This window comes from Eleutherodactylus coqui, chromosome 4 (assembly GCF_035609145.1).
Source record: "Eleutherodactylus coqui strain aEleCoq1 chromosome 4, aEleCoq1.hap1, whole genome shotgun sequence".
NCBI classification, from domain to species: domain Eukaryota; kingdom Metazoa; phylum Chordata; class Amphibia; order Anura; family Eleutherodactylidae; genus Eleutherodactylus; species Eleutherodactylus coqui.
This window is the reverse complement of record NC_089840.1, coordinates 278897375-278910432: the sequence shown is the minus strand read 5'-3', so window position 1 is coordinate 278910432 and position 13058 is coordinate 278897375. Positions and strand designations below refer to the sequence as shown.

The following is a 13058-nucleotide window of genomic DNA, read 5'->3' as shown; positions in this document are numbered from 1 at the left end:
GTGAAGTCCTGAAGGCGAGCATGTGAGGTTCATATTACAGGGGTGTAAAGTCTGACTGTGTTAGCCGATCAGAGTGAGCGGGCTGGGTGGTGTAGTGATAGGAGGGAGGTGATGTATGGTGTCGTGGCGCCATGCAGAGCTTTGTGAGTGAGGTTCAGAAGTTAAAATTTCGTTCTGCAGTGGATGGGCAGCCAAGGCAGTGACTGGCATAGTGCAGAGGCGTCTAAGTGAAGGCTGGATACAAAAATGAGACCAGCTGCCGCACTTAGTATGGATTGGAGTGGAGCGAGTCTGGTGCGCGGGAGGCCAATAAGTAGCGAGTTGCAGTAGTCAAGTCGGGAATGGATGAGGGCCACCACTAGTGTCTTTAGCGTGTCCGTGGTTAGGAACGACCATATTTTAGCAATATTTCTGAGGTGCAGGTGGCACGTTTGGGCCAGAGATTGGATGTGGGGGTAAAAGAGAGGTCAAAGTCCAGTGTGACCCCAAGGCAGAGGGCATGCTGTCTGGGGGTTATGATGGTGCTAGACAATGGAATGGAGATGTTTAGGGGAAGTCGGTTGGAAGGCGGAAAGACGAGTAGGTCAGTTTTAGAGAGGTTAGGTTATCAGAGTAATACTGCGTACAACACCAATCAGGCCCACCCCAATGCCCCGTGGCCGGCGGTAAAGAAAAACACCACACACGGAGGTCTGGTATCGTTCCTCTCACGGTAGTTTCACCAAATTAAATTTAGATGTTTGACTCTTCACAGTCGCCCCCTCTAGCTGATGTAGCTTTAAACAATCGAGGCATTCTTTCTACAATTGCATTCAGATATTGTTCAGAAATTTCTTCCCAACGTTGTTGCAGAAGTTCCCATAAATGTGCTGCACTTGTAGGTTGCTTCGCTTTCACCCTTCTGTCCAGTTCATCCCAAACAAGCTCAATGGGGTTTAAGTCTGGAGACTGCAGGCCTTTCCATTTTTTGAAGTCTACTTATTTTCTTTAGTTTTGATAAAGGGATTAAGTTTGTTTTAGATCACGGTTTTGCTGTAATATAACCACCTGACCAACTAGACGTACACCAGAGGGTAATCCATGATGTATCAAAATGCTGTGGAAGGCCTTTTTAGTCCAAAGTGCAAGACACTCTGTGCAAGTTTTCAACTCCAGCAAAAGAACCCCAGGCCATCTTTCCTCCTCCATGTTTGATAGTTGCTGTCACTACTGACTGCTACCTTGGTTTTCTTGGTAATTTCTCTGTAGGACACTTGTAAGGGCTATTATTGTCTGTATTCTTTTGTTAATTGCCTTTTTCTTGCCCTTAAAACATCAATGGGCTCTGTGCTGAAGAGCAGAACTGTCCAAACCCTGCCCTAGAGGGAGTTGTAATGTAGTCTGTCCCAATGCTGGTCATATAAACAGTCCAAAAAGAAATTGCTGCCATTCATGCCTTTTTTGGAAATGCTGGTCATATAGAATCAAAGGGTTTGAAAGTAATCGACAAAAGTTTCAAATAATTTGTTTTCTGTGCTACAAAGCAGCTGTCTTCGATATATTCCCTTAAAAAGCCCTTTGGTTAAAGTCATACATTCAGACTATTGGAGCATATCAAATTTGAACCGTGTTAATGTAAAAAATAATAATTGAGGTGTTCTAAAACTTTTGCCCAGTAGTGTATAGTACACAAATATACAGCTGCCTACCTGTACATAAAACCATCTCTCTACATGTACATTACACCCATCTATTGGTCTCTACACGTACATTACACCCATCTATTGGTCTCTACACGTACATTACACCCATCTATTGGTCTCTACATGTACATAAGGCAGGTCTCACATCTGGGGGATCCATTCACCTGCTGCGTTGTGGGAGCAGAAAAGGGGAATTTTCAGGGGGAACAGATGCATCTTATGATGGAACCAAATGGACCCCATTGATAATAATGAGAGTCGCTTTGAGCTCCACTCAGCTTACGGCCACTTACTGGATGAAAAAATCCTGGATGCAGGACCTTTTCTTCCAGGTTTTGTGATGGAAAATCTAAATAGAGGATGCAATGTAGATGTAAAAGCAAAGTTATGCAGATACATGTAGCCCCCTACATGTACATTACACACACATACGGCCCCCTACATGTACATTACACACACATACGGCCCCCTACATGTACATTACACACACATACGGCTCCCTACATGTACATTACACACTCGGCTCCGCACCTCCCTCTCACTCACACTCGTCTCTGCTCCTCCCTCTCACTCACACTCGGCTCCGCTCCTCCCTCTCACACACGCTCGGCTCCGCTCCTCCGTCTCTCACACGCACTCGGCTCCGCTCCCCCGTCTCACACGCACTCTGCTCCGCTCACCCGTCTCACACGCGCTCGGCTCCGCTCACCCGTCTCACACGCGCTCGGCTCTGCTCCCGTCTCACACGCGCTCTGCTCCGCTCACCCGTCTCACACGCGCTCGGCTCCGCTCACCCGTCTCACACACGCTCGGCTCTGCTCCCCCGTCTCACACATGCTCGGCTCTGCTTCTCCGTCTCACACACACTCTGCTCTGCTCCATACACTCTCTGAATACATCCTCACACAGCAGAGTCCTGCATCCACTGAGCGGAGAGACCTAGTCATGTGACCCCTTGTCTCCTCCCACACACTGATCACATGATGGTGACATCATCACAGGTCCTGTAAGCGCAGAACAACCACACGGCTCCTGTCCGACTGCAGGTGGAGGTATGTGGGGTCTCCAGCACTGGGGGGCAGATTTATAGAAGCCCGTAGCAACCAATCACAGTGCAGCTCTCATGAGGAGCAGTTAGTATTAGAAGCTGCGCTGTGATTGGTTGATGGGAACTAATGTAATAAATGAGTCTATTTAATGGGGGTATAAACTATGTGCGGATTTACCTAGCGCGGCGGGCTCTGTTCACTGCTTCACCTTGTTTGAGGTATTCAGTCACAATAACACCCCTCAAATCCCGAAAAACAGAGAGCATCACCTTGCCAGCCGATGGAACTGACTTGAACTTCTTGGGGGTGGGTGAGGAGGGGTGTTTCCACTGTTTTGATTGAACCTTGGTTTTGGGTTGAAAATAGTGACCCCATGCTTCATCATTGTCACAAAACGTTTGAGAAATGTCACAGGGTCAGCCTCAAAAAGGGTCAAGTTTTCTGCTGTCAACTTTCTTCGGACCCATGGACATGAGACCTTGTGCAAGTACAACTCTTATCATGTGCCCAACGCGTTCCTGAGAGATGCCCAGCAATGTAGGGTTCTGTCACACGCCAGTCTGCCATGATGATATCCTGGATTGCGGTAACGTTTTCCTCCATACTGGCCAACTCCACTGTGTCCTTAGAGTTCTCTTATGGTTAACTAGCTGATATACCCGGCTTCGCCCGAGTTAATTTGGTACTGGTGTTTATCTGGTGTTCACACGGAAAATCTTATGAAGTCGTGGTTACTTTAGAGATACTGAAGAAAAACATATGTTCACCATTTTGCATAGTTCTCTGCGTTATCCAGGAAACACCACGTGGAGGCAACCATGCAACGTTTCCTTCATATAAAATGACAGGAAGTGAGAGATTAGATTCCGTACATACAATTTGGACACTAATTCTTTTGCACTTAGAATTGAATAATCGAGTTGGGACCCATTAGCTTTTCCTATTCATGACATAATCAATGCTCCTGCCAAATTTCAAGTTTCTATGACATCGGAAGTGAGAAAATTACATTCCATACATAAAATGTGGACGCTAATTCTTTTGTGCTTAGAATTGAACAATCGAGGTGGGACCCATTAACTTTTCCTATTTATGACATAATCAATGCCCGTTCCAAATTTCATGTTTCTATGACACCAAGAAGTGGGAGAATTAGATTCCGTACGTATCGAGGCGGGACCCACTAACTTTTCCTATTTATGACATATTTAATGCTTATGGCAAATTTCATGTTTCTATGACATTGGGAAGTGAGAGATTTAGATTATGTATGTAAAATTTGGACGCTAATTCTTTGGCGCATAGAATTGAATAATGGAGTTGGGACCCATTCGCTTTTCCTATTTATGACATAATCAATGCTCGTGCCAAAATATATATATATACTGCAAGCTGAAATTTTACAGCCGGCCCGTGAGTATTTGATTACACGAACCAGAATAATGTTGGCAGCGGCTGATTGGCTGGGACTTACTTTATAAGCAAAAATATGTTCTATGTTGGTGTGGAAAGTGGTTTTCCCTCTTGTTACAGTCTTTGGTATAATAGATGATGGGAGAGATCTCTGTGCTGACCCTTGATGTATCTACAGTATATTCCGTTGTTAGAGTGCCCCTTTTTACAGTCTTGGGTATAATAGATGATGGGAGATATCTCTATACTTACACCTAATATATATATATATATATATATATATATATATATATATATATATATATAGCTATTAGAGCGCCCCCTTGTTACAGTCCTGGGTATAATAGATGATGGCAGAGATCTCTGTACTGACCCTTGATATATCTACAGTACATACAGTTATTAGAGTGCCCCCTTTTTACAGTCCTGGGTATAATAGATGATGGGAGATATCTCTATACTTACCCCTAATATATCTATACATATCTATTATAGCGTCCCCTTGTTACAGTCCTGGATATAATAGATGATGGGAGAGATCTCTGTACTGACCCCTGATAAATCAATACATAGTCATTAGAGCGCCTCCTTGTTATAGTCCTTATCCTGACGCTACTAGAGATGGTGCTGTACAACAGTATCTTCCTCTATAAACATGCCCTATTCAGACAGTGCTGCGGTACTGCCTTGGGCACAAACGTGGCACCGTCAGCTAATCTATATATGGCATACGTTGAACGTTACTTCTATGTATCGCAGCACTGGTCCATATGGGCCAGATATATTGACCATATCTTTATTGTATGGAGTGGTACAAAAAGTGAATTACGCTTATTTCACGAGGAGATTAACAATATTCTGCCTTCCTTGAAATTCACACTTTCCTTGTCAGTTAAGGAGATGCAATTTTTGGATGTTCTTGTATATAGGGATGAGGGATGTCTGAAAACTGACCTATATGTAAAAGAAACTGATAGGAACAGCATGTTGTTGTACTCGACTTGTCACCCTCCACAAATGCGGGACTCTCTACCGGGAAGTCAATTACTGAGGTGCGACGCATTGTGGATGAAGACAAGGTTGACGAGCGACTTAGAGATATGTGGACTAAATTTGAGGACCCTGGTTATCCAAAAAATCTGATTCCGCAATTGCAAACAAAAACCCGTTTAATCGATTGCGAGACTCTGCCCTCTTATAGCAGCCGGTCACAGCGCCCTCGGGTCCTTGCCCTGTATAACAAGAGCTGAATCAGCTCTCCATGGCTCCAGGACCAGTAATCGGAGGTCCTTCTCCTGGGGGTGAGTTCGGTCTACACAGTGATGATTTCCCCCCGAACTCGCCTTTAACAAGAACAGGAGTCTGACTCCTTACACACCCCAGTGACATTTATACCTTCTGTGCCCAGTTCTGTTACCTTCTCACCCATTGTCATACCCCTGTGCCTCCCTCATGCCTCCATACTAGAGATGAGCGAGCATACTCATTAAGGGTAAACAAGGGACTGAATGTCAGCGGAATTCTCGCGGAATGACTGTACGGAAATTCCGCAAGAATTCTGCCAGAGAAAAGCTGCTTTAAAACATGCGGCATTTCACCGTGGGTTTTGGAGCGGTTTTGCCATGGGCATTCCACTGTGGCTTTCTCCCCATAGAGAGGAGAGAGGCTGCTCTGGAAACCAGAAGAGAATTGATGTGCTGTGGAATTGAATTCCGGGCCGCATGTCAGTTTCTGTGCGGCCCGACCAAAATGGATTGGCCGCAGCGTGTGGACGAGATTTTTGCAAAATCCAGTCCACTTTGCTTGCTAATCCCGGAATTAGGAGCCGTGGGCGGAATTGCCATGAGGACTTTCTGCATGGGAATTCCGTGGCAATTCCGTCCCGTGTGAACTCAGCCTAAATGTTTTGGGCAGGTGTAGAACAAATGCTGCAAAGTAAGAATGGTTTCAAAAATAGAAGAGTTTATAGTTTATTACTGTGATAGACATGATAATTAGTTAGTGTAAAACGTCTATCGATTTGTATTAAACTAGATGTATTACGCAGCTGTAGTGACTTTAACTCTTAGAGGCTAATGACTGCATAATTTTATTATAGTAATTGCTGGACAATGGCATGGTGAAAGATGTGTGTGGTATAATGTTGACTTGGCACCAAGTTCCACAAGCAGCCTCTTAAAGAGTTAAGTCACATTCCAATACTGAAGAAGAGTATCCAGCCCCCAACAAAGAGATACTTTCAGTTTTGACCGCATGCTGATAGAACAAAGGACTGGCTTACACACTGGACTTTGGAGAGGGGTGGGGGATTCTATATGATCCGACAAATGAGAATCCTATATGTTACTGATGTAATCTGTTGCACGCCCATTAAAGAGCAGGTATCATGTGTTACAATAAAGCCTGAGGCTCTATTCATTGTAGAGCAGACTCAGCTTAGACCAACATTTGTGTCTGATCTGGTCGATGATGTGTGCACACTATACAATTTGGAAGCTATAGAATACCCTGAAGCCTGCTGGAGGAAAACATATTCCAGCTCAATTACTATAGATTAACAAGATTCAAAGTAACTAAACAAAAGAGAAATCTAACTCTTATCAGCAACAAGACGCAAGCTGGTTATATTGCATCAGGATTTCCATCAGCTCAGAACTGGCATAAACCAGTTAGGCCCGGGTGTACCCATCTACTGTTAAGAAATGGCTGTCCAGAAGTGACTTAATGGAAAAATTGCAGCCAAAAATCCGACATAGAAAAAAGACAAAATACCTCAACTACGTACAAAAGCATAGAAACTGGAGTGCAGAAAAATGGCAGCAGGTGATCTGAACTGATGAGTCGCAAGGTAGAATATTTAGCTGTAACAGAACACAGTTTGCTTGGATTGAGAGGACTGCCGCACAGGCCCACTCTGTTCACAACATCACCTGACTCTTCTTAACTAGAATCATAGAATGGTAGAGTTGGAAGGAACCTCCAGGTTAATCTGGTCTAACCCCTGCTCATTGTAGGATTTACTAAATCATCCCAGACAGATATTGGTCCAGCCTTTGCTTGAACACTTCCATTGAAGGAGAACTCCCCACCTCCTGTGGCAACCTGTTCCACTCATTGCTCACCCTCACTGTCTAATATCTAATCTGTGTCTCCTCCCTTTCAGTTTCATCCCATTGCTTCTAGTCTTTCCTTGTGCAGATGAGAATAGGGCTGATCCCTCTGCACTGTGACAGCCCTTCAGTAACTCTCCAGCTCTAAGCACATTGTGTCTGGAGCTGGGGGGAGGAGTCAGTCAGGTGGGGGTGCTATGAACAGTGCGGTGCTATGCGGCTGTTTTGTCAGTTAGGATGGCAGAAGATGGCTATTACCTGCTCTTGGTATTAATGAACTAAGGTCAGAAAAAGGGTTCCAGAGTTGGTGTGTGGAGGGGATTGGGTGAGGGCCTAGCGGTGGTGCACGGGGAAGGGGGTAAAGAACCTGTCCCCTGACTCTCGGGACAACAGCACAGCCCCTAAAACCGGGACTGTCCTGCTAAATCTGGAGTAGTTGTGAGGCATGACCAAGTCATTACCGCTTACATACTGGTCCACTTGGTTATAGGAGCAGAGTAGGGATGAGCGAGTATACTCGCTAAGGCACTACTCGCTCGAGTAATGTGCCTTAGCCGAGTATCTCCCCGCTCGTCTCTAAAGATTCGGGGGCGGGCGGGGAGCTGCGGGGGAGAGCGGGGAGGAACGGAGGGGAGATCTCTCTCTTCCGCCCGCTCTCCCCTGCTCTCCGCCGCAACTCACCAGTCAGCTGCGGCGGCCCCTGAATCTTTAGAGACGAGCGGGGAGATACTCGGCTAAGGCACATTACTCGAGCGAGTAGTGCCTTACCGAGTATACTCGCTCATCCCTAGAGCAGAGTAATAAAATGAACAACATTTATTCTTTATTATTTTAGCTTTTTTTTGTTTTTTAAATGGGATTGTGTATGATGTTACATTGTCTCGTCTTCTCTCCATTCAGGATCCTCGGCTAATATCTTCTATATCAGATAATTATCCTGATTGACCCAACAAGGATGGAGAGGAACCGGGACAAGATGGCGGAGAGTATATTCACCCTCACCCTAGAGATACTCTTCCAGCTTACAGGAGAGGTGAGAGATTCTGGGGATGACGTCACGTTCCATCATTCTTATCTATGTCAGTCTCTGGTCACATCTACGGCAGAGGATTTACTGCTGATTCATTATGAATGCCGGGAAAAGTATGGCAGCCGGTTGTGAAAAATTATAGTAACCCAACAGACCTATAATAAGGCAATTGGTGTTTTTTTGGGTTTCATTGCTATCTGTCATAGAACGGGATTCAGAACTCTGATAATTTTGCTGTCCTGCCTCTAAGATGGAGTAAAATAACAGAATTGATGAACACAATTGTGAACAGAACCGTAACAACAGTTGGACATTACTGGAGACATGAAGGACTCTGGGAATGTCTGCAGGGATATTTATTGATGTGTCTCCCCATAAACAGGATTACACGGTAGTGAAGAAGACTTCTAGTGATGGCTGTCAGGCCCCGGTGTCTGATGGATGGGGAAGACCCCTGAGCCCAATCACAGGGCCTCCACCTCACCCCCTGATACTGGAGGAGATCAATGAGCAGAAGATCCTAGAACTCACCAACAAGATGATTGAGCTGCTGACTGGAAAGGTGATGCTGCTGGGAATGCTGGGACATTATACAGTAACAATATGGCGGTATAACGTGTCTGGGTGATGACGGTATCATTGTGTTGTCAGGTTCCTATAAGGTGTCAGGACGTCACTGTCTATTTCTCCAGGGAGGAGTGGGAGTATTTAGAAGGACACAAGGATCTGTACAAGGACGTCATGATGGCGGACCACCAGCCCCCCCTATCACCAGGTAATAGACGGGACTAAATCCACACAGCCTTTATTATTTGTATGTAGAGAATGAATTCAGTGGCTCTCTGTGTTTTCTGCAGGTAGATCCAGTAAGGGAACAGCAGCGGAGAGTTGTCCCCGGCCTCTTCTTCCACAGGATGATCAGGTAGATGGAGAGAAGGTCTCATGAAATCTTCCCTCTGGTCTGTAGGACGGCTGGGAAGGTCTTGTGTTTAGTCTTATTATATGATTGATACTTGTGTAATGAGAAAGCTGGAGATGGCAGGATTACAGCCGACTGCAGACATTAGATCTCCACATCTTATCACTATTTTCTGGTTCTGGAGACTTCTGGTTGGAATAAAGAAGCAACAGGTTGGAGTTATACAGGAGACCTGCAGCTATTTGGCCCAGATCACTACTGCTGTCATGTCATTCCGGCTCCTCATACTAATTAATGACCTTTTCTGGCCATATAAAACCTCCCACACGACTTCTCCAACTGTGTGATGACTTTTACAATATTTATTTCACAGCTGGTGAAACTGGAGGAAGATCCGATCCATATTGATGCTACAGAGACACATGTGAGGGGGAATCAGCCGTGTAAGGAGGAGATCCCTACAGATGACCCCCCAGGTGAGACTGCATGTAGAGAATAAACGATATGATGTCAGCAGCACAATCTGAAGCACTTTAGCCACAAAGCAACAAATGCATAGTCTCCTGGAACCAGAATCAATGGATCCAATGTAGCATCATAGAAGGAAGAAGTTTACAGCAGGGGGCGTCAGCAGCTCTTATCCACGGCTCGTACGGCTCCTGTGCTGTAACCTTACAAGCTATATGGGCCGCAGACAAGAGCATCAGCTGAGAGCGCCCGCTGGAGGTAGGAAATTACCGTCCCCACACAGGAGGAAATCAGCGCAGAACACGTCCTACAATGTGGAAGGTTAATGGAGAGATGAAAATATAAAAAAGTAAGTTTCTTGGCGAAATAATCAGCCCATTAGGTGGGTTGTCAGCAGATTAGGTGGTCTGTAAATTATTGTGTAAGACAAAAAGGATAAGGAGACCTCCCCTTACTGACCATCAGCACGCTCTTCAACTTAGCTCCCATGCAGAGAGTCTTCACGCCGTTTGCCACTCAGTCCTGGTGGCTGCTTAATGCACAAACACGAAAATTCGGGAACCCGGGCTTGGGAAAAAAATTCTTTCTGCTTTATTAGTGTACAGAAGGGGTTAATACATCCGGATGACAGAAACTGGAGAACACATTCCGATTACATGGGACCTTGTTCACCTCATCTCTCCTCACATCCTGTTTCCTTATAAACATTTACTCGTTTAAACACCTGATTTTTAACCCCTTCTTGTTCGGGATTTCAACGGCATATTAACCCTTTTGTTCCCAGTTACTGAGTTTTACTGCCGTTGGTTTCCCTTAAATATTATTGGGTTCATGGGCGTAACTATAGAGGGTGCAGGGGATGTGGTTGCACCCGGGCCCAGGAGCCTTAGGGGGCCCCTAAGGTCTCTTTTCTCCATATAGGAAGCCTAGTACTATGAATAAAGCATTATAGTTGGGGGCCCTGTTACAGATTTTGCCATGGGGCCCTGAAGCTTCAAGTTACGCCTCTGATTGGGTTCTATATATAACCTCATGCCATTGGTGTTTCATTGTTTCATAATATTTCATCATCTTGCTTTGCTTCTTTCCTTATTACGCTTTAACTCTTTTTTCTTACAGTTGTTACAGTTTATGCACTGGTTTTCTTTTACTAGTGCTTGCTTTGCTTACTAATTACAATATTAATTATCAATGTTTATTAGCTTTATAGTTTATTAGCAATAAAAAAAACAAAGAAGAAACCTCTCTCTCCTTCTCATCATATGTAGAGAAGATCTGTCTTTATGTTCATGCCCTTGGGGCTTCTAGTATCGAGGGTTAGTAATTAAGGTGATATTTTTTAAATTGATATTAGTTTCATTAACCCTCCCACTCCAGGACGTACATTTACGCCTTGGAGCGTCGGGGTATGTATAAAGAGAAGTCGCGGGGCGATCTCTCTTTATACAGCACGGGCATCAGCTGTTTATTACAGCTGAGACCCGAGGGCAATAGCCGCGATCGGCCATTCGGCTGACTGCGGCTACTAACCCTTTAAATGCCGCTGTCAAATCTGACAGCGGCATTTAAATCCTCTGAACGATATTCAGAGGACCCGCACGGCCCCCCAGCAGTGAGATCGGGGGAGCCAGGCAGGTGTCATGGCAGCTGGGGGCCTTTTGAAAGGCCCCAAGGCTGCCTTGAGAGACTGCCTTTGAAGCCATCCCCGTGGGGTGGCTTGATAGGCTGCCTGTGAAATTGCAGTATGACGTAATGCTATAGCATTACGTCATACTGCAGGAGCGATTAAAGCATCGCATATTGCAGTCCCCCAGGGGGACTTTAAAGTAAAGTTAAAAAAAAGATCAATAAAGTTTTTTAGTTGTAAAAAAAAAAGTAATAAAAGTTTAAATCACCCCCCTTTTGCCATATCTATAATTAAAAAATCTAAATTATAAGATGAAAATACATATCTGGTATCACCGCGTTCGTAAAAGTCCGATCTATCAAAGTAGCCCATTATTTACCCCGCACGGTGAACGTCGGCTGAAAAAAAAAAAACAGAAATTCACTTTTTCAGTCACCCTGTCTCCTAGAAAAAACGCAATAAAAAGGGATCAAAAAGTCGTATGCATTCCATTTTAATACTAGCAGAAACTTCAGGACATCCCGCAAAAAATGAGCCCTCGCTCAACTACGTCGATGGAAAAATTAAAAAGTTATTGCGCGCAGAAGATGATGGCAGAAAATAATTGAAAAAAATTTAATGTCTTTGAAAAAAAATGAGTAGTACAGTAAAAAAAAAAAAAATAACTATACAAGTTTGGTATTGTAGTAATTGTACTGACCCATAGAACAAAGTTATCATGTCGTTTTTGTTGCAGTTTGTGCGTTGTAGAAACAAAACGCACTAAAAGATGGCGGAATGTGTTGTTTTTTTTCATTTTACTCCACTAAGAATTTTTCTAAAGTTTTTCAGTACATTATATGGGACATTAAATTGCACCATTGAAAACTACAACTCGTCCCGCAAAAAACAAGCCCTCATGCAGCGACGTCGATGGATAAATAAAGGAGTTAGGATTTTTTTTAAGGGGGGGGGAGGAGAAAATGGGAAAAAAGAGGGACCACGTCATGAAGGGGTTAATGTAACTGGAATGCTGATCTAACACTTCTGTTATACTTGTTGCTTCTTTTTCTTTTTCGCATATGGCAATCACGTTGTCAATAAAGCGTCCATACCACACCATGCAGCTATGCAGGGGATTCTCATCACAGTAGATATACTCGGACTCCCACCAGCTCATCGTTAGGTTCGCTATTGTAGGAGAAAATCGGGAGCCCATTGGGCCTCCCAATAGCTGTGAAAGATACATGCGACGGTGAAATAAGTAAAAAGGGTTAAAGAGTAATAAGAAAAGAAGCAAAGCAAGAGGATGAAATATTATGAAACCATGAAGCACTAATGGCATGAGGTCATATATAGAACCCAATAATATTTCAGGGAAACCAACGGCAGTAAAACTCAGTAACTGGGAACAAAAGGGTTAATATGCCGTTGAAATCCCGAACAAGAAGGGGTTAAAAATCAGGTGTTTAAACGAGTAAATGTTTATAAGGAAACAGGATGTGAGGAGAGATGAGGTGAACAAGGTTCCATGTAATCGGATCGCGTTCTCCAGTTTCTGTCATCCGGATGTATTAACCCCTTCTGTACACTAATAAAGCAGGAAGAATTTTTTCCCAAGCCCGGGTTCCGGAATTTTCGTGTTTGTGCATAAATTATTGTGTCTAATATTAATGCGAAAACCCATTTTATTAATTGAATTCTGCTGCAACCTGAAAATATATGCAGATTTTATATATAGAGATGTAATAAAATATCAGTATAATTATAATGTTCTAATC

At 44.1% G+C, this 13058-nt stretch overlaps 1 protein-coding gene across 1 annotated transcript in view; it reads left to right on the top strand.

Annotated features, from left to right (window-relative positions):
• LOC136624528 (zinc finger protein 585A-like) overlaps nt 1–13058 on the top strand; it is a 99409-nt gene that overhangs the window by 51040 nt on the left and 35311 nt on the right. Inside the window, exons 2-5 of the mRNA XM_066598511.1 lie at nt 8667–8846; nt 8936–9059; nt 9142–9206; nt 9577–9679. Coding sequence (XP_066454608.1) covers nt 8667–8846; nt 8936–9059; nt 9142–9206; nt 9577–9679 — 472 coding nt within the window. The remainder of the gene's footprint in view (nt 1–8666; nt 8847–8935; nt 9060–9141; nt 9207–9576; nt 9680–13058) is intronic.